The sequence below is a fragment of the Westerdykella ornata genome, assembly GCF_010094085.1.
Source record: "Westerdykella ornata strain CBS 379.55 unplaced genomic scaffold EI97scaffold_2, whole genome shotgun sequence".
NCBI classification, from domain to species: domain Eukaryota; kingdom Fungi; phylum Ascomycota; class Dothideomycetes; order Pleosporales; family Sporormiaceae; genus Westerdykella; species Westerdykella ornata.
The window spans coordinates 1,070,895-1,090,562 of NW_022986852.1; the positions used below are offsets into that span (position 1 = coordinate 1,070,895).

The following is a 19,668-nucleotide window of genomic DNA, read 5'->3' on the forward strand; positions in this document are numbered from 1 at the left end:
AGGTGGGTGGGAGGGTGGTATTTATGTTCATCCGGGACAAAGGCTTTGTTCGATCTTCCGACTTGTATAGGACATTGTGTAGATCTATATGTATATAGGCATAGCCAATGGCGATGGATGGTGTTCTTACGTATAGTAGAGACATTGTACATCTAGTTGACGAATGGATGGCGCTTGTATAGCCATGATAAAGGACATTGTCCAAGTATAGCTTTCTATCATGACTGAATAACATTTTGGCATGTAAGACTCGGAGCTACATTTGTCCTGGGGTTTGGTGGTACCAGGTACGCTGGAAAGCAAATCTAATTTTTAAGAGGGTTCGTTCCAGAAGCCTTGTTCGCCCAATGGGTAGAGACAGGTCGAATTTCTCGCATCTCTGTCTGCATTGTCTGGCTGTAGATAAGGTTCTGGTCAGCCTAGCATTCAAGAGCCACTGTAGGAGTTCTGTGTTTTACGGATAACCCATAACGGCAAGATTTTGATTTTACACTGGTATTTGCGAGCTGTTAGGGACCTTGTGGAAGTCTTCAGGATGAGTTGATTCTTATCTACCCAGCTGCCTATAATCCCGGGGGTATTCTTCGCGCGCCAAAGGGTATTGAGTCGATATTCTCGTCAAAGACCGCCGTCCACACCCACGAATATGAGGTCTCTTCGACGCACCCCTTGAAGGAATCTCGGCCTCAGACTACGCTCTTGCCCACCACCTTGAACACCGCACTCCCACTGCCAGGCTGGCTCACCACCACAGCCTCCTTGAGTTTCTCCTCGGTTATATTCGGGAACTTCTTCCGGTAATACTTCTCCTCCCAAGCCTTCTTGACCGCCTCCACTTTGTCCTTTGGCACGAGATGTACACTGCAGCCTCCCCATCCGGCACCAGTCAAGCGGCTGCCGAGAGCACCTGCTGCTCTCGCAATTTCACATAGCTCGTCGAGCTCGGGGCAGCTGCAGTCGTAGACATCGCGGCAGGAGGTTTGAGTCTCATTCATCAGGTCACCAAGGGACTTGAGGAATTCCTTTCCGTTGCCTGGGGTTGAAGAGAGGAGAGCCCGGAATTTGAGAACACGCAACGCTTCGCTGAATACGTGTAGTGCGCGTTGGCGAAGCATGAACTTTTCCGCACGGACAGGGAACTTAGCCATGAACCGTTTGTTCAAGTCGTCTTGGGATATTCCCAGCATAGTGCAGATGTGTTCTCTTGTGTAGCCGTCCTCCTGTGGAAGGTAGTCTTCAACCAGCTGAATGAGCTCCGTAAGCTGCGTCTGGTAGTCCTCAACCGACGTCTTTGTGTTGTCTTCTACGCCTCTCTTCTCCTCATAGAACGTGTCATGAAAGCCCCGTAAGCTGACTCCTAGTGGTGAGGAGTCGGTTGGCAGCTCACGCTTCAGACCAAAGGCTTTAGCCAGAAAGACAGCCGCTAACGTGCACTCCACGACGCGCAAATTGTAGCACACGGGCGCAGTGACGTGCTTGTCTGCGGCAACGAAGCTCTGTGCTGTTACGAACGTTAGTTCGGGATCCGTTTCCGGGAACTTGATGGTTGTGTAGTCGAGGTTAGGTTTAAAGGTGACGTAAAGGGCAGTGCCGCGTAAGGAGAAGACCGACGCTGCTTGATCCATTCTGGTGTTCTGTTAGCGAGATCGCGAAGCGTACGAGACGAACGGACCCTCCTGAGTTGACACCCACAGCTCGTTCTGACACTATGGCAAGCTCACACAGCTCCTTCTTGTCCACCTTCTCCTCCCCATTGGCCTTTAAGGCGGCCAATGCGCTCGTACAGACAAATGCCGCTGAGCTTGACAAGCCTCCTCCGCTCGGAACTGTGCCGTCGCAAAGGATGTCCATTCCCACAGAGACGAAGTGCTTGCCCTTCTTCTTCGCGAGTAGTTTTGACACGCCCACAAGCCCTGACTTAAAGTAATTCGTCCACTCGTGCTCTGATGCATCAATGGGTATGTCTCCTTCCGCGGGGATCTCGAACTCTCGGCTTGGGAACTTCTCCGATTGGACATTGGCTATGCGTATACGCGGCTTCTCGTCGGCGGGCCGAACAGCTACGGCCATGAGGAAGTCCGCCGTCACTGCCATGGGCAGCACGGAATATAAGGAGTAGTCAATGTGCTATATGACGTGAGATTGGAATAGGAGGTGATGGTCGTATAATGTGCTTTGTACCTCTCCAATGATGTTGACTCTCCCAGGACTCCGCGATACGAACTCCGCCTCCTTGCCATATCTCTCTTCAAACTTGGCCAGTAGTGATTCCCAGCGCGTCTTCTCTACAGGCACTGTGTCCTCGGGATAGATGTCGCGCAACGATGTTGCGGTCGGAACTTCCATGAGGATTGGTGGTTGGGCGAGGATCTGGGAGCTGAGATGGGTGTAAGAAGTGTCGAATTGAAAGCAGTGGAGTAAATTAATGTAAGTCTGCTGCGAAGGTTGCGCGTTCACAGAGGGAAGATGGTGGGGTAGGATGGCTGGCAAGGTGGGGCGAGCGGAAGCTATTCCCAATGGCGGAACCAAAACGAAGCGGGCCGCTGCAGGGCATTCAGCCTCCTTTTGAATATGACGTCTCAAGATCTGGTCATCCAGCCAGTGTAAACTGACTCCTGTTGTCGTTCCTCACTAGGCCCTGCCGGGCCCGTCGTTCCGCCCTAAGAGTTCTGGGTTCAACGATCAAGCTACGCAATCCTGTCGAATGATCCACCACGTATGGAGAATGGATGCGTTTGGAGGTCCCAGACCGAAATTTGATGGAGAGTTTTGCGGATGGTGATACAGGTGGGGGTCAATTTTCGAGCTCGAGAGAAATCATCAATCCGTGAGAACTTAGGAGCGCTCGGCCACTTTCCTCAACCGAGACCCCTTCCTTTACCTCTTAACCCTCGCCCTATGCTGCTACCTGCCCGAGTACGTGTAGACGCGCTGCGACTAACGCCGCGCCCGGTCTGTCCACCAACTCCAACGTACCCGGAAGATGACGTTGTGCCCCTTCCTCTGACACTCCCTCTCGCGCGGCCTCTTGTGCTTCCTCTAGCGGGTGCTTCTGCCTTTCGACGTTCTTCCTCTGCGCCTCTTGCTGCAGTTTCGCGTCTGGCTTGTTCTTCGGCTTCACGACGATGTGCTGCCTGCTGACGCTGTATCTCCTCGTTTTGTATATCTAAAAGATCCTGGCTCGCTCCTTGCCATTGAGGGTTCAGAATGAGGCGTTGATTGTGCTCTGTTTGAGAGAGAATGCGGGTCCACGTCTGCAGTAGCGTGGAGGCATTGTGGACAGTTCGCGAAACAGTCTGGCCCCCGGTCAATCTCAGAAGGGTCTCAGTAAGTGGTACACGTACGTCCATGTTGTCCCGCGCTTTTTGTAAGCTCTCGAGAACGCCTTCAATCACCCTATTCACATTACGAACGCTTTCCAATTCCTGGCGCAAGGCAGCTTCTCGTGCTTCCTCCGCCGTATAGTGAGACTCTTTCGCTCGCGCTTTGCTCCCCCCAGCTCCATCTGTGCTGTCTCCAGGGCCCGCTCGCGGCTTCTTCTTGTTCTGTTTGGCAGCGGGGGTGTCAAATAATGCGTCCGAATCCGAATCGGATAGATTGAGACTATCTAGGTTTGGAGGGTCCATTGGCATCGGAGCGCGAAAGGAGGAGAGCGAATTTGAAGTCTGGTTTTTTTCGTAGTGCGGACGTTCGCGAAGGCGTGTGTGACCGAATGTTTGCTGCGTTTGGATGATTTGATCAACAGAGGGGGTCATGTTGTTTAGCTATGGTCCGAGCGTTCCTCGGCGCCAAGAGAAATGGCTGGGGAAATCCCCAGCCTCCAACCTCGCCAACGTCGGCTTGCCCTTGTGTCTCACGCCAGATCCACCGTCTCCGCGCCCATTCATTATTCCTCCAAGAACCGACAATCTCCCGCGCTTTGAATACCTCTTGCATTTAATTGCGTCTCCACTTGCTTCAGGCTTGCTCGTTGCGCTCACCCATCGCGCCTGGTACCCCGTTTGTTTAGCTGCCGGCCAACTCACCGCTTGTCACTTGCATAGTCGAGTATATTTGCTGCTATATACAAGAGGTGAAAGGACCTTACCTTCACTTCACCATGCAGAGGACTCCTTCGCCTCCGAGGAGGCTTCACACCCCTCCAGCTCCTCTTCACGGCCCAGCCCACGACAGCTACGAACCATATTCACCTCGGCGATCCGCTAGACTCTCCGCGCAACGATCACTACAATCATCTTTCCCCACACGCTCCCGCTCTTCAAGGAGCGCTCGCGAGACGACGCCAACAGGCCCAAAATCCAGCAAAGGCGCCCGTGTCTCACTTCAAGGGCTCTCCCCACCATCGTCACCTACCTCTCCCGTGAAACACAGGTCACCTCGCTCCTCGCGTCGCGCGCACTTTGTCAACGAATCCGAAGACTCAGACCATCACGCTGCTGCGCCCACGCCTGCACCTCGCCTCCTCTCTGTTCCAGACTCGCGCTCAATGCTTCCCACGCCCGCAAAGACGCCCCGGAAGCGCGTCATCCAGACGGAAGAGTCGCTGAGCTCCACTGCTCGTGTACTGTTTGCTGCAAGCAACCAAGCAAGTAGCGATGAAGCTCATCCCACCCCCAGCAGAAGGCGGAAGAAATACGACAATGTCTTTTCCCTTGAGAGCTTCGAGCGAGCACAACAGCGCGAAGAGATACCGTTCTACGTCGATTCGAGAGACCGCGTGCCAACCGGAGGGGATGATGAGGACAATCCCTTTCTCTCCAAAAATGGCAACAGCAAGGGAAAGGGGAAGGCAAAGAGTACGCCCAACAGGAAGGTGGACCCAGAGGCAGACCAAATGGAAGCAGCTGCAGACCGCGAGGAGGGCATTGTTTACATGTTGTATGTTTGTACCCTGCTATTCTGTTATTCATTTACTAATTGTGAGCAGCCGCGGCAAAAAGGTGTTCCGCAAGTTCCAAGATAGCCCATCCGATGAGGCCGCTGGGCCCCCCACCTTCTCTGATGAAGAGGTCCGTCGTCAAGCTGGTTCGGTAGCCCATCGGCCAATCACGCGCTCCTCTGTGAAGCCCCGCCTTTTGTTCAAAGAGGAAATCAAGCAACGGGAGTCTGCAAGGCATCAGGAAGACGATGAGGAAGCCATCACCGACATTGAAGTTCCCATGCCCACCCCATCTGGCCGCAAGTCACGTCGGATCAGCCATGAGGAGCACCAAGACACAACACCGGCATCTACTACTACCACGGTCACACGTAGCACACGACGTAAGCTCTTCCCTCGTGCTCCACAGAACCCACATGTTGACGACACACCAGAAATCTCATTCGACTCTTGGAGCCGCGTCAAGTCGGTCACCCGGGAGAGCAGGTCGTCCCGGGAGCCTAAGAAGCGCGCTGCCGAGCCGTTAGTTGGTGCGTCTGAGAAACGACAAAAGAGCGAGTCCACTCCGGCCATGTCTGCGGAATAGGAGCCGATGGATTAGGAACCAACGAGTTAGGTTCGGGTCGGAGCGGTGGAGGAGGAGAGAAATCTTATCAGTCTACCATTCCGATATATCGGTGTCAGTGTCCCATAATGCCGGACGGACGCGTCGAGGATGACGTCTCCAAGGGTCGCTCCACTCGTCGACACTCAATACGGCGTTTCAGGCGTAACCAGGAGCCCTTTAACCGGCGAGTTCAGGGCAAGGTCTGACTGCGGCGACGATATGCAAGCCGAGCTTCCACTTACCGATTCCATCCAGTATTGTTTTACAGTTCGTGCCAAACGCTGGGGCAAAACGTGCGTTGCTCATTGGAGGCATGTTATTGCGTAAATCAGCCACATGTGGCGCCGACGAAACTTAATGATATGCCAAATTGAATTCATAGATCATTGCGTGCATTTGCCAGTGAGATGTTGTATATTAATGTAATACCTATGTAATACCTATGTGTGCCACTTGCGTCCATCTCAGATTATTCGCACTCTTCTTGTAAGTCGTCTGGCACTTTCCCGCCCCCTCCTTCCAGAGGAAGAAATAAAATACTTCCAACGGCTACTCTCTCCTACTTCCTTCTCCGATAACCCACCACTCACTCCCCAGCCACTTGGTCCTCGGTGCCTTGCCACCTTTTCACCCCCTCCCTCCCACCCCACTCCCTCCCAATTCCCTTCCATCCACCTAGTCTAACCAATTTTACATCGCATCCCACCCCCGCTTCCTCCTCCCCGGTCCCTGATACTGGATATCCAGCTGGAACAAGCTATCCCAGAGACTCGTCGCCGTGGTCCTGGGCCTCGCGGGTGGTCGCTGCGGTGGCCTACCGGGGCTAGCGGCGGGACTACCAGCAGTAGCGGTGGTGGTGGCGATGCTTCCTGCGAGTGCTCGGTTCTTGGTTGGGGAGTGCGTCGGGGTAGATGATTGGCGTGCTAAGGCTGGAGCTGGAGCTGGGGATGCGGATGGAGATGGAGATGGGCATGGGGCGGTGTTGCTGCGGGAGGGGATGCGTGGACGTTGGGGGTGTGTAGATGGATTCGTAGACGCGGACGCGGACGCAGACGTAGCAGAAGCAGACGCAGCAGGTATAGAAGAGGCGACGGTGAACGGCGAAGCAGCCGACGCAGAAGCAGAAGCAGAAGACCTTCGAACCATCTATATTCCACACGTCAGCTATCTAACCCCAAACCATATAGAATCAGAAGAAGAAAAAGGCGGAGCCTAGACGTTCACAATCCTCCCCGATAATCAAGCATGTACGCATGCACGTGACTGAGTACGTGGGAGAAGACAGAAACACCTAAGGCCCCCAAAGGAGATTATCGCGAACCTCGTCTCCCACATCGACGACTCCCTGTCTCCCATCTCTGCCCAATATCAGTCGCTCTAGCAGTCCGACCCCTTCTTTGGAATGACGCTCTCCGGCCGCTGAGGTGGTAGGTCCACCGGTTGCACCAGCACCAGCACCAGCAGCGGGACTCACGCCCCTCGTCGCGGCATTCGAGTTCCCAGCACTAGATCCCGCATTTCCTCCATCGGCGCCTACAGCTCCACCAGGTGCCTGGTCCTGGCCACCAGCTGGAGAGACGCCCAAGCCCTCCGCCGACGGACGCCCTCCCAGGACAGGAACGCTCTTCCTACTCGTCCCGCTACTGCGGCGACTATCCAAGCTCTTCCCTAGCGACTTTGCGGGATCATTCGCTCCCTTCTTCTTCCCCGGTTCCATCTGTCCTTGCCCCACAACCCTTGCACTCGCAACCGTCGTCTTCCCCAGCCCAGGTGTGCCCGGAGCCCCCGGTTTCTCTTCCACCGCATCGATCAAAAACCAGCGCAAACCGTCAGAGAGTTCAAACGGGTTATCATCCTCAAACGATATCGCACTGCTAGACGCAATGGAGCGCCCATCCATGGACGCTCTCGCACCACCCGCCCCCTCAATCCTCTTACTAAGATCCACAACTCTCTCCTCAATCTTCGAAATCCTCGCTACAAGGTACTCCCTCCCATGCAGCTTATGCGAATCCTGCTCCCTGAGGAAGTAATGAGGCGCTCCGACATTGAACGCCGCCCACGGCCGGGTTGCTTGATTCCTCGTCGGCAAGAAGAGTGCCAGATCTCCTTCCTTAAAGGAGCGATAGGCGATCTTCTCGTGAGCTTCAGCTTGGAACCGGTGTGATTTGTCACGGTAGGCGCGCGCTTCTTTCTGCCACTTGCGGACCGTGTGTTCCATATCGCGCATGCGTTTGGAGACAGCTTCGCTGAAAGTCTCGACGTTGAAGCGGTCGAGGGTGGAGATGAGGGAGCCGTAGCGTTGATCTTCTTCGGAGGATTTGGAGGCTTCGGACCACTGGAGGAAAGACAGATCTACGCCGTCTTCTAAATGCCCTTTGAGGGGTGATGGGGAGGGAGCAGTTCCGCTGCGAGACAAGCCACTGCCGTCCGCACGGACGCTGCCATTGATCTTTTGAGGGCGCTGTATGACCATGTTGCCGTCTTCATAGGTGACGATGAAGCCAAGAGTATCCATGAGACGGAGCAGTCGCTCGTGCTGCGCGTACAGGCGTTGACTGATCTCCGTTGCGCGCCTTGACCGTTGATGCGATTGGGCCGCGTCCTGCTCCTCATACTTCTTCAGCGTCTTTTGGGCGTGCATCAAGGCCACGTCAAGACTGTTCGCGTGTGATATGGATTCAGCAAGCTGGAGCTGCAAATTTTCGACCTTGGCCTCCTCTTCTGCCACTCGTTTCCTGAGAGCCTCTGAACCGGTCTCGCCCTTGGCAAACTTGTCCCTCAGGTCACGGAGATGGCCACGTTCTTCCTCCAACTCCTTCGTGATCGTGGCGGCCTTCGCCCTCTCTATATCAAGCTGCTCGCGCAACATAGCAACTTCAGCTTCCTCTTGGTTAAGCTTGGTTTTGAAGTCCGTGATTTGATCCTGTGCTTCGTGCCGCGCAGTCTCGTTCTCCGATTTCGCGATGGCCACTGCCTGTTGGAGTTCCGCTTGATGGTTGGCAGACCTAATCGCGAGATCTTCGAGCTGATTTATCAGTTCGGTGAGATCCTCAGGTGCAGCCTCTGCGTTAGAAGAAAGGTGGTTGAAAGCCGTAGTAAGCGTTTCCTGCCTCTGGGTGTCTGCAACTTTACGTGCGTCCAGCTCTTTCCGGAGTTTGTGGATCTGCGCGTCAGCCCGCTTGGCCTGCTCAGAAGCTTCAGCACGAACTTTTTCGAGCTCTGCGGTCAACTCCTGGATCTTAGCATCCACACCCGTCCGCTCATTGTCACGACTGCCCAGGACACGGTCAAGTTCGTCTTCAGCCTCCTCAATCTTGGCCTTGTAAGAACGAATCTCCTCTTCCAAGGAGCGTCTCTCATCCGAGAATTCTTTCTGCTGGGCTTTCATGTTCTCCATCAACTGTGTTTTCGTTGACATAGCTTCTTCCACTCGACGTTTCAAATCCGCGTCAGCGTCCGCCCTAGCCTGTGCTTCCTTCTCCAGGGCGGCTCTAACTTCCCTCTCGGCGACGAGCTCCTTCTCCAACTTCAGGATACGGCGCTTGTCCTCCTGACCAGCGTTTGTCGAGAATCGGCGGGAGGACATGGAAGAGCGACGAGACAGCTCCCCCTGGGCTCGGGGAGAAGTCCCCTCCAGTGTAGGTGTAGACGGATCTCCGGGACTCTGGGGTCCAAAAGAAGGCAGTCCGCTGCCCATGGAATGTCTGCCTACGCTTTGCCTGTGAATCAGGTCTTCGAGCCTCCGAATTCTGCTCTTAGACGTCTTCAATTCTTCTTCCAGCTTCAGATTCGCTTCTCTCAAGACCCTCATGTCATCATCCCCTCTCAACAAAAGCTGAGATCCTCTGCCGAAAGCTGCCTCATGAACGCTACCGCTCTTGAAGTTCTTTGCCCGTTTCACTTGCTGTTTGGTAGGCCGATCAAGTTCCTTGATCGCTTGGTTAAGCGCCTCAACATCCGATTCTTGGCCTTCTAAACGTTGCAGTTGGGTGAGATAATCCTGAAGATCTTCGCGGGAGATGACGGGCCAGTTGGATTTGTCAGGCTGAACGTTCATTTCGAATCCGAGCATGTGCCCCTGTACAGCTTCAGTGTTGATGACATCGGCGATCGGTTTGAGCCAGCGCTTTCTTCGTCGCTCTTCCTCTTCCTGATACACTGCCATCTCTTCTGCCAATGAAGATGTGTCCTTCTTCATTTTCTCTACCCACTCACGTCTGCGGACGGCCTCAACGAGCAAGGTGCCGTAGATATAAGGCAGCCTGTTGATCAAGGAGACCAACTCGAACGCAGCGACGCCGTCCTGGGGTAGATCGATGGAATCAAGCTCACCGCTCAGATTCGATATGGCGGATTCAATGGATGCAATGATCCGCATACTCTCCAAAGCATTACGACGCGCAACGTTCTTCTGCTCCACCGACCTCCGCACGAGGTCGCTCATTTCCACACTGTACTCCTTTATGACTGGCAGGAAGTTCCGCGTATGCAGAAGAGCCATCTTTGAGACTTGCGCAACAGACTTTGTGCTTATCGGAAGCCCCATTACGTGCTCAAGATCCGCGTGCACTTTCTTCGCGACCGCTTCGATCTCCTCATATAGCTTCTTCGGCTCCTCAGTATCGTCCAAGAGGGAGCGACTCTGTCCTTGGCCCACCGCACTCAAGAGATTGTTATAGTCTCTGGAGACCCTTTCCAACTGCACGCCCATGTCAGACATTCTCTTCCCAAACGATTCCGTGATCCGTCTGCCCACGCTGGCAGCCTTCTTCAGAGCATCGGCATCAACGTATTCCTGCAGCGTGGTAGTGCCATCACGCGAGTTACGACGATGTCCTTGCACTGCCTGCGTCGACCGCAGGTTCTTCGCTAGAAACTGAATGAACTCCGGCCTAGCAGGAATCTGAGCTAGCTGGGCATAATCGGCATCCAGCCGTCGCAGGTTCTCACCCGTCTCTTGGGCAACACGGTCCCACCACTCCTTGGCTGCCTGGTATTTCTCCCCCAAGCTTCGAATGTGCGAGTCATGGTTGCCGATAGCAATCTGAGTGCCTTTGTCAACCGTGGCTTGCTCGGCGAAGTGTTGCGCAGCTGTCCGGGACATAGCCTGCGACTTCTCCAAGATGTCGAAGGCCCAGTCCCGACGGGCCTGGAAGAGATTCTGCCATGCTCGTAGATCGGTATGGCTCGTCAGCTTATCTGGAGGGTCATCGGGGACGAAAGGTTGAGGTAAGGGCAGTGGAGGAAGTGCGGAGGCGGAGGTCCCTGTGGAGAATGACCGATTGTAGACATAAATCTCCTTCTACAAAAACACAAATGTCAGTTAGCGTCTCAGAACCTTCTGAAGAAATCTCCCACCTCAGTCAGCAGCGCCTGCAATTTGACATGTTTCCCGCGCGGCGTAAGGAGGATCTGGGACTCGGGGGGGATTTGGGTAACGCCGGCGATCCATGACTTCAGAGCATCGACGGAGCTGAAGCCCACCAGATCAGCGTCGATGCGCTGGCCGGTATGAGCTACAGCTATCTGCAGCGACATTCGAGGCGCCCTTCAGCGGTACGCATTCCCCGCTGCAAGATGCAGTTGGAGCTGGGGGGTGAGCGGAGGTCTGCGGTGGTGGAGGTGATTAGGCACGAGTACCGCCAAGACGTGTGATGCAGCTAGGGTTCAAGGACACGGGCCTTCAACATCTTTACATGTGTAAGGAAAGACATCACTTATCATAAGACTGGAGTCAGTTGCTAATCTTGAATCCGGAGGCTCGCTATGGCAAGCAGGAATGGTGACCTATCGGGAAACCAGGCTGCAACAACGGAGAATCCGCTCGACTATTCAGATCTCCTCCACACGCCTTATATGGACGCGTTCGCGTTCTCGGAACGAGAACAGCTCGCCTTAGATCTCTACGATCAGCTCGGCGAGCTGGAACTACAGCGGAGTTTGCTCGAGGCGCAAAACGAAGGTACACCACTATTTAGGTTACGGGAGAATCCTTGTTGTTGACACAAGTTTCAGCGACGAATTCAAATGATGTTTCGGAGCTCTCGGAACGTGACCTGCAAGAGCAGCTGACTGTCGCGGAGCGCGAGGCCATGGAGGCGAAGGCAGAGTATGAGTTGCGCAACCGCATCACGCGGAATGTGCTGGCTATGGATCCGGTCTTGAAGGCTGTCCATGGAGGGGAGAGCACGGATTACGCGGAGAAGTATGCTCTGTATGCTATCTTACTGTGAATCTTTAGAGCTAACGGACTTCAGACGCATGCTCCCTTTGATCGCGGAAAATGATGTTGTATCTATGGTTCATGGGCACCTTACATCCAAACTTGTGGATTTGAACAAGAAGCTACGTGCTGCCGAACAAGGCAACATCACTGCCAACGAGAGAAATCGTGCACTCGCGAACGAACTACTTGCTCTTGCTGAGCGGATGAAGGCGCAGAACACCGAAGATATTGAGGATCCACAGCTGCGAGAGAAGGTGAGGGCAATGGAGAGAGAAGTCAAAGCATCTAAGAGGAGAATGCGGAATTTGAAGGGCATCCTCTCGGGAATGATTGTTGGAAGTGGCATCAATTGGGCGGAAGACGAGGTGTTGCGCGAATTGGTGATGGACGACGAGGATGATGGGTGAACGCACGATGCAGTCAAGAGGCCGCAAACCTGCGCCCGTGGACTGAAAGACTTACCTGGCAAGGAGAATATTTGGAGTAGGCAGCACCTAGGGAGTGGCATTTGGATCCAGTAATGCGGACGGAGAGCGGCATCCCAACATGTGGCTACTACTGCTTAGGCCGAAACAGAGCCGCTGGCATAGGAGGTGATTGAGGCCCTGGAAGAGTGACGGCAATGCAGAAGAGGATAGCATTCGGTGTACACGAGAGAGAGCTGGGGAGCGTCGGACGAGCTTGCGGGGCAACCTGGAGAGTTTCTGTGTGTGCTCAAGCGACTGCAGAACTCAGCACCCAGTCATCATGCCATAGCTATGCGATACTGGCGGATGCGCTTGTTTACTCTGGCGGAGAGGATGGAAGAAAGGAACATGTTGCCGGACGGGAGAGGTTGCAGAATGCAACTCGGTATATGGACACGACGAGGCGTTGCATGAGAGAAACCTGGGGACCAGTCGTGGAGGAGGCAAGCGGAGCCAGTTCTGTACCATGTCCAACAGGTCTGCACAGTCACAATCAAGCCTCGAGCACGGCATTCATCTGTTTTGATACTACCGCTTCGGGTTAGCGGGAGTCGGTACTCTTAGGGTACCTAGGTAGAGGTAGATAGCAAAGGGCCCATGACGTCGCAAGAGGGTCCCGCACAAGGCAAAGAGGCACCAAATGACGCATCCGCACAAGACGCACCGAGTCGCTTTTCGCCGCACTTCTTTCGGGGCGCTTGTGTGTATCACCAATGATGGCCGCAGCGCTGCACTTGTACTGATGCGCCGTCGAGGGTCGTCTCACTGGTCTGGCCTGGAGCTCTCCTTTTTCAGCCAGCCAGCCGCGGTTTGCGGAGCTCTCGGAGCAGTGGGAGCGGTGCCGGCAGAGACTCGTCAGACGGTAGACCAGCGCGAGAGACGGCACGGTGCCCCTCGCGCTGCAATAGATAATATAACAACAGTGCCTGGCCCCATGAAACCGGCTGCTGGAATGTGTGTCTGTGTGTGCGTGCGTCGCGCAATAAGGGGAGGCCTTCCGGTGCTCGCTGCGCCCAACAAGGCAGCGTGTGGTGGGTGCAGCTTGTAGCGCCGGGGGGGGAGGTTGCTGCGAGGCGCGATATCAAGGAGAAAGGAAAGTACCACAGCAACCGGCGTACATTGTAGGCGGTGCAGCAGTGCAGGCGCACGCAGAGATGAGGAGAAGACGAAGAAGAAGCAGAAATGCAGAGCGCAATTATTGGCCAACAAAGTCGCGTGTGTGGCCGCCCTCTCCGAATCATGAAAGCGTCCATGGGTGAGATGGGAGCCATGGAGGGGAGGGGAGGGGCTCCTTGGGGCTGCGCTGTTTGGGGCCGGCGCAAGTTGCAACAAAGGGCAGGCGCGGGTCACGTGCCCGCTGATAGGGTCAGAGCGGTGCCCGCCATTTTGTATGAGAGGGCGCTGCGCTGCTCCTCTCTCCCACAGTCTCTCATACTGCACACTACAGCCAACCTCACTACTGCTACTCCTACTGCTGCTACACGCCTGAGCCAGCCTCTGGTATGTTTTCTCGCTTGCTCTACTACAGTCGCCTTCTGCACCCAACTTCCCATACCCGGCCATACCCTTTTTTCTCAGCCTTTCCTGCTGTATTCTGTGCTTCGTCATGGATTCTGCCTCTGATCTCATCCTCTTCAGCGCGTCGTCGCGTCTTGTTTTCATGTTCTTTTCCAAGTCGGTACTCTCATAGCACGCCCATACTAACCCTACTCGCAGAACCAGCTTTCAATTCCATTTCCTTACTGCTTCCTGTTTATTTGTAGGTCCTTACCCGTCCATCTCGCCACATTTGCACGTCGTTCGCGATTCAGCTTGGTGTTTCGCGACCGCGCCTGCGGACGCTGCCACACGGCACCTCACCTCCCTTTGCCTGCACATTTCCTTGACTCAATTGATCCTCTCCATCGCTTCTCATTTCATTGTCACTGTCTTGGTATCCTTTGCCGACTGACGCACACCTTCCTTGCCTCTCTTTTCCCGCTCCTCACAGCTCCTTCCCGAACGATAGCTAACAGGCAACCAAGACGACTCCCTGTAAACACATCAAACATGCCTAAGGCGGAACCCAAGACCCGCAGGACCAAGGCCTCCAAGGCCGAGTCTGGCAAGAAGAAGAAGGGTGCGTCCCGTGACTCCTCCGGTGCATGAGGTCCATTTCACTCTGCTAACCACCACAGACCCCAACGCTCCTAAGCGCGGTCTCTCAGCCTACATGTTCTTCGCCAACGAGCAGCGCGAGAAGGTCCGCGAGGAGAACCCTGGCATCAAATTCGGTGCGTGCCTCCCCTTGGTCACGCTCGCTCCACTCGCAATTACTGACTTGACCAGGCGAGGTCGGCAAGCTGCTCGGCGAGAAGTGGAAGTCGCTCTCTGAGAAGCAGCGTGCTCCGTATGACGCCAAGGCCGCCGCTGACAAGAAGCGGTACGAGGAAGAGAAGGCCGCCTATAACGTATGTTTTGCAGCAACCTCCTTCCTCGGACGTATGCTAACCAGTATTCTAGGCCGGTGGCGACGACGAGGAAGAGGAGTCCGAGTAAATGCTCGACACTCGCCCTTTTACACGTCCGATGCCCAGCAGTGGGTAACCTCCTTCGATGGACGCGGACTTCCTTGCGAGATCACGAGGTGCCCAACCACGCTGCAGCTCGCTTCTTTCCGCCTCCTGGCAAGCGTTTCTCTTTTGTTCAAGCCTCCCAACATTTCTTATTCGGAGCTCAAGGTTCTATGGGTGCTAAGCAAACATTTCTTACACTTTTGTGGTGATTGATGTCCTTCACGGCTCGCGGCACTGCGTGCTGGAGGAGGGATGGTCATCACGACGGCTATGATGGAATCAGTGTACACTATATGCTGCTTATTAAGCCAATGGTATGATTGACAAGCTGGGCTGGATTGAGGTATGTGAGTGATGTGACGTGCCTAACAATGTGACGTGCCCAGCGTACGGCTGTTACCGCCACAGTAGTTCGTGGCCCAGATCGCAGGCAGCGTCCATCATACGCAGACACACGTCTATCCAGAAGCTCTTCATGCTTGGAGCCGTATTAACAAGGGAAGTAGGACCTCGAGAGGAAGTGGCTTTGTACATGGCTCTTTTGGTATCTTAGAATTCATGGTGCTTTTGGAAAATGGAGGCAAAACGCCCTTGCTTGCTGGAGTGATACGCTCCGCTCTATTGCAATACCATACACACACCCCTTCCCCACCTCATTCCCGCTGCAGCACCACCATCAACCCCATCATGCCCAGCATCACCTGCTTCAACCACGGATGCTCGCTCAGCAGGATGGTGACGTAGCCCACAAACGGGATGAACCCGACGACGCTGCCGATGACGTCCTCCTTGCGGTTGAGGAACGATTGGCCCCGTGCGTACAGCTCCGTATCGTCGGCGATGTTGTTGTCGCCTTTTGTGAGGAGGCGTAGGGGGGAGTCCCTAATTCGCTGATCAGTATCCGTAACTCGCACACCTCTCTCCACCTCTCTCCACCTCATCCACTTTCCCCCAATTACCCACCAGACAGAAACCAGAAACCAGGAACCAGGAACAAAAACTAAAAGGAAACATGAACAACGACGGTGAAACCACTCACCCTCCCCCAAATCTCCTCACCACCCGATGCACAATCGGGATATCCTTGCCCTTGACATTATACACGACAATCTCGCCGACTTTTGTATCCAGCCCCCGGTTCCACAGGAACAGCAGGTCCCCCCGCTGGAACGCGGGCTCCATGCTTCCCGACAGCACGACGACGATGGGGGAAGGGGAATCGGTGACGACGGAGAGGCCCTTCCAGAGCATGAAGGCCGTCGAGAGGACGAGGGCGAAGTTGAGGAGTTGCGTCGCTAGTTGGCGCGGCGCCAGTGATGAGAGGCCGAGCATGGTTGCGGTTTCGGTTGTGCGCTGTGTGTGTGTGTTTGCTGGGAGTGGTGAGAGTTGAGGACTGTTCGTTGTTGGAGGAGAGGTCGGAGTGTGCGGTCGCGGAGAAGACGAATGATTGGCGGTCCCAGGGAGGGAAAAGGAGAGAGGTTGGTATAGGCTTGCACCTTGGGTATCCGCGCCGGAGGTCGGTTTCGTGGAGTCTGGGAGCGCGGAGCCGCGCTGAGCTTGAAGCCAGATGTTCGCGGATTGGCGGTTGTGGTTGGTTGGTACGGTGGACTGTACCCCTGCAAATGTGACTAAGCACCTTCTCAGGAACCCAGTGCTGGAAAGCTCAAGCAACACGAAAGACGAACATGCGAACAGATGTGCTAGAATGTTATTCATTGGACCTCGAGACCATTTCCCCGCAATGCTAATGATGCTCCTGGTATCATACAAGAAACCCCATGCTACTCTAAAGCCCCCTTACAAAAGAAAAGCATCTATTTATTTCTTAGTGTCCTCCTTCGCCTTCTTCGCCAGATTTGCAGCCTCGTCACCCTTCTTCTTCAGAATCTCCGAAATCTCGTTGACCGTCTCCTTCATTATCCGTTGAGCCTCGTCGCCGTGCTTCTCGGCAACCTCCTTTAGCTGGGTCAACTTGGGGATGATCTGGTCACCGCCGGGGATCTTGTGGAGGTAGTTGTCAAGATCGAAGAACCCGGAATCCTTGGCCGTGCCGACAGCGCTGTTGACGTAGCTCTCCAGGTCGCCCATGTCGCCACTCTCGACAGCCTTCTTGATCTTCTGGTACAGCTCCTGGACGTTGCCTTGCTTGAGGGTATCGGCATTCTTCTCGACGAACTCCTTGACTTTGGGGTTTTTGTCAAGATAAGGTTCAGCCCGCTCCATGCTCTTCTTCCAGGCCTCATCGCCGAGCTGCCTGACCTTCTCGGTCTTCTCCTGGATGAGGTTCCGAATCTTCTCAATATTCTGAGCGCTGACGCCTGTCTTTACAATGTCACTGATCTGGTCCCATGTCCTGTCGACCTCCTTCTTCGCCTCGGGTCCGTAGTTGCGACCCATCTCTTTGAGAGCGTCAATGTTACCGCCAACCTTCTCCTTCAGCTGAGGATGGTTGTCCAAGATCTGCTGTGCAGCATCACCAGCCAAGTCCCCGATCCGGCCGAGGTGCTTGACAATTGCATTCCACGCCTTCTGTGCGGTAAGCAAACTCAAGTCTCCCTTCCCAGCGATATCCCTCAGCTCATCGTATGCCTCCCGCACAATCTGGTCCACCTCGTCTCCATGCTTCGCCCGAATGGCATCCAAGTCGTCAAAAGCAGCGTCGACGTAGCCACGAGCGCCGGGAATGAAAGCAGCGTAGCTGTTTGTTGCATTGCGCAGCCAATTGAGTGCCTCGTTAGGCTCTGGGGTAGCCTCCTTGAGCTTCTGTTGCGCCGTATTCACATACTGCTTTGTGGTCTTCGTCGCCTTGAGGAGGTCCCTCGCTCCTGATTGCCTGTACCAGATGTATCCGATGGTGAGAGTGGCCAGTGAACCGGTGATTGCACCGACGACTGCGGGTGAGCCTGAATTGACCGCATTGGGTCCGGAGCCTGATGACGTGGATTGGAAGCGGGAGGATTGGAAGCGAGGACGAACGTTGGAGACGCGCGGTATGGGGCGTGCTGATCGGCCTACGAAGCTGGCGCTCGAGGCAATTCGTCTTTGGATCATTGTGTATGTGTGGATGTGAGGATGGGAATACAGGAAATGAGAAAACGTAACAGAGATTCACAAATGACGCCTGGAATGGAATGGATGTAAAGTGGAAGTGGATGAGTTGATTGGAACGAACCCAAAGTGAAGGGAGATATCACAGTTTTGTACCTTCCGAAGCAAACCCTCGTTCACGCGTCGTTATGACGTGCGGATCGCAGCCGCTTTAAGCAGTGACGTCAGTAAACTGGCCGAAGCGCGCCAGAACGTCTCAGATCGGCGTATGGAAGGTGCAAGCGGGCATTCGCTTTGACCTTCCCCACAGAGTCTGGATTGACACAAAGGGTCTCAACTAAACCTGACACATCCGCAGACTTGCAACGGTTTTTGTGTGGCGCAAGTTCTATCTTCACATCCTATGAAATCATACCTCGGCAAACTGTGTATTCGCTCTGGCTTATCTGCTATAGTACATCACCAGGTTGAAGTTGCTTCATCTCTTGTGGGCGTGCCTTCTTCAGCGGGTTTCTCAGCATCGTCAACATTGCCGCCTTCCTCGAGTTTGCGATTCATGAAAAATACGCCAACATATACCCGTATCCCCAGAAGTCATGCAAATATGGATGCAATTCGTGGAAATAGAGCCGTAGCATCGCAGTTCTCTCTTCATCAAACCTTCTCCCTCCACCTGATTCCCCAATTCCCTTTTGCATAGCTCGCCTCAACAGCCGCCCCTTTCATAACCGCCTCGCATTTCCTCCTCTGCTCCCACGCTTCCTGGCTCTCTTTCTTTGACCCCTTCCCCTCGGAAGCCTTTTCTCCCTCCACGACGAAACCGAACGCACATCCTCTTCTCGCTGCTCTCCTCACCATCTCCCTCTCCTCCGCTCTCCTCTGCCCCTCCCTCCTCTTGGCCTTCATATCCTCCGTCTCCTGCATCCGCTCAGCCCATCCCTTCTCCCCGCCAATACTCCCATTAACATCCGACTTATCCTGCGGCGGTCGAATCTTTCCTCCACCGTACCCCTCCGCTGAATCAAGCAGTACACCACCATCGGTCGCTCCATCCTCGCTCGCATCACTAACATCACTGACCGTCAAATCCAGGCTCTCCCCATCCGTGAGCGAAGGCGCCTTCGGTGCAGCCGACCCCTCATCTACCGTATCCACAATCTCCAACTCCTCTTCCATGCCCTTCACTCCCCTAGCCGCTCTATTCCTCTTCCTCCCAAACACCTTCTCCGGATCGTTCGGATGATGAAAAATCAAATGCTCGACATCGCTGCATTCCACAATGACTCTCGAATCCCCCTTAACCTTTTTCCTCTTCTTCTGCTTCTCCTTGATTTCTTCTATCACAGCTTGTGTCTCCGGAGTTTGTTCGATGTTTGAGGGTATTTGGCCGTTCAGAAGAGAGGAGAATGTAGCCTCGATTTTGCGGTCTAGGGGACCTGGTTTGCTGTTCCGGCAGCGAGAGGAGCAGTATTTGACTTTTTGGGATGATTGAGTTCTGCGAGAGCCTGGTCTTGCATGTGAGCAGATGCGCTTTGAAGCAAGAAGACCTCGAATTCTATTTAGATACTTGAACAATGGGAAATGAAACTACCTATCAAGCGCCCGCAGCTGTGACAATAAGGTACATCGTCGCCTGCCGCAGTGAGGTAGAGTGGCGGAGGCGTGATGGCGTGTTTTGAGGGACGTGACCAGGAGTCCATCCAACTCATTTTGCTGATAGGATATATTCAATTCGTTTGTAAATTTCTCTGGTTGGGATTGAAAAGCTGATCGCTGAGCTGTGACGAAAGCTATTATTTTGGGTATGTGCATGACGTCATTGCTCTGGTATAACACTTAGAACATGAAAATGCGAACCTACTTTGAGCAAGCTACAAATCAGG

At 54.4% G+C, this 19,668-nt stretch overlaps 9 protein-coding genes across 9 annotated transcripts; 3 read left to right on the forward strand and 6 right to left on the reverse strand.

Annotated features, from left to right (window-relative positions):
• Window positions 1–686: 686 nt before the first annotated feature.
• Window positions 687–2,346, reverse strand: EI97DRAFT_369950 (galactokinase-like protein; the record flags this gene model as incomplete). Its single annotated transcript, XM_033795211.1, has 3 exons — window positions 687–1,626; window positions 1,673–2,127; window positions 2,182–2,346. The coding sequence occupies 3 exons, from the start codon at window positions 2,344–2,346 to the stop codon at window positions 687–689; spliced, it is 1,560 nt and encodes a 519-aa protein (XP_033657799.1).
• A 512-nt stretch (window positions 2,347–2,858) lies between these two features.
• Window positions 2,859–3,626, reverse strand: EI97DRAFT_447820 (uncharacterized protein; the record flags this gene model as incomplete). Its single annotated transcript, XM_033800120.1, has 2 exons — window positions 2,859–3,296; window positions 3,345–3,626. The coding sequence occupies 2 exons, from the start codon at window positions 3,624–3,626 to the stop codon at window positions 2,859–2,861; spliced, it is 720 nt and encodes a 239-aa protein (XP_033657800.1).
• A 226-nt stretch (window positions 3,627–3,852) lies between these two features.
• Window positions 3,853–5,465, forward strand: EI97DRAFT_411385 (uncharacterized protein; the record flags this gene model as incomplete). Its single annotated transcript, XM_033796724.1, has 3 exons — window positions 3,853–4,878; window positions 4,928–5,262; window positions 5,314–5,465. Exons 1-3 carry the CDS (start codon window positions 4,100–4,102, stop codon window positions 5,463–5,465), a joined length of 1,266 nt encoding a protein of 421 aa, XP_033657801.1. The 5' UTR covers window positions 3,853–4,099.
• A 5,790-nt stretch (window positions 5,466–11,255) lies between these two features.
• Window positions 11,256–12,122, forward strand: EI97DRAFT_447823 (uncharacterized protein; the record flags this gene model as incomplete). Its single annotated transcript, XM_033800121.1, has 3 exons — window positions 11,256–11,451; window positions 11,505–11,694; window positions 11,747–12,122. 3 exons carry the CDS (start codon window positions 11,256–11,258, stop codon window positions 12,120–12,122), a joined length of 762 nt encoding a protein of 253 aa, XP_033657802.1.
• A 760-nt stretch (window positions 12,123–12,882) lies between these two features.
• EI97DRAFT_117144 (uncharacterized protein) lies at window positions 12,883–14,254 on the reverse strand. Its single transcript, XM_033793002.1, has one exon. The coding sequence runs from the start codon at window positions 13,842–13,844 to the stop codon at window positions 13,038–13,040; it is 807 nt and encodes a 268-aa protein (XP_033657803.1). The 5' UTR covers window positions 13,845–14,254; the 3' UTR covers window positions 12,883–13,037.
• Window positions 14,232–14,720, forward strand: EI97DRAFT_455174 (uncharacterized protein; the record flags this gene model as incomplete). Its single annotated transcript, XM_033800619.1, has 4 exons — window positions 14,232–14,301; window positions 14,360–14,455; window positions 14,511–14,632; window positions 14,685–14,720. The coding sequence occupies 4 exons, from the start codon at window positions 14,232–14,234 to the stop codon at window positions 14,718–14,720; spliced, it is 324 nt and encodes a 107-aa protein (XP_033657804.1).
• Window positions 14,721–15,390: 670 nt separating this feature from the next.
• Window positions 15,391–16,357, reverse strand: EI97DRAFT_464254 (signal peptidase complex catalytic subunit sec11; the record flags this gene model as incomplete). The annotated part of the gene is made up of 2 exons (XM_033801408.1): window positions 15,777–16,357; window positions 15,391–15,619 (listed from the first exon to the last, which is right to left on the reverse strand). The coding sequence occupies exons 1-2, from the start codon at window positions 16,067–16,069 to the stop codon at window positions 15,391–15,393; spliced, it is 522 nt and encodes a 173-aa protein (XP_033657805.1). The 5' UTR covers window positions 16,070–16,357.
• Window positions 16,358–16,490: 133 nt separating this feature from the next.
• On the reverse strand, window positions 16,491–18,107 carry EI97DRAFT_430011 (uncharacterized protein). Its single transcript, XM_033797582.1, has one exon. It carries the CDS (start codon window positions 17,786–17,788, stop codon window positions 16,556–16,558), a length of 1,233 nt encoding a protein of 410 aa, XP_033657806.1. The 5' UTR covers window positions 17,789–18,107; the 3' UTR covers window positions 16,491–16,555.
• Window positions 18,108–18,161: 54 nt separating this feature from the next.
• On the reverse strand, window positions 18,162–19,635 carry EI97DRAFT_491729 (uncharacterized protein). The gene is made up of 2 exons (XM_033802282.1): window positions 19,377–19,635; window positions 18,162–19,290 (listed from the first exon to the last, which is right to left on the reverse strand). The coding sequence occupies exons 1-2, from the start codon at window positions 19,492–19,494 to the stop codon at window positions 18,440–18,442; spliced, it is 969 nt and encodes a 322-aa protein (XP_033657807.1). The 5' UTR covers window positions 19,495–19,635; the 3' UTR covers window positions 18,162–18,439.
• Window positions 19,636–19,668: the final 33 nt, after the last annotated feature.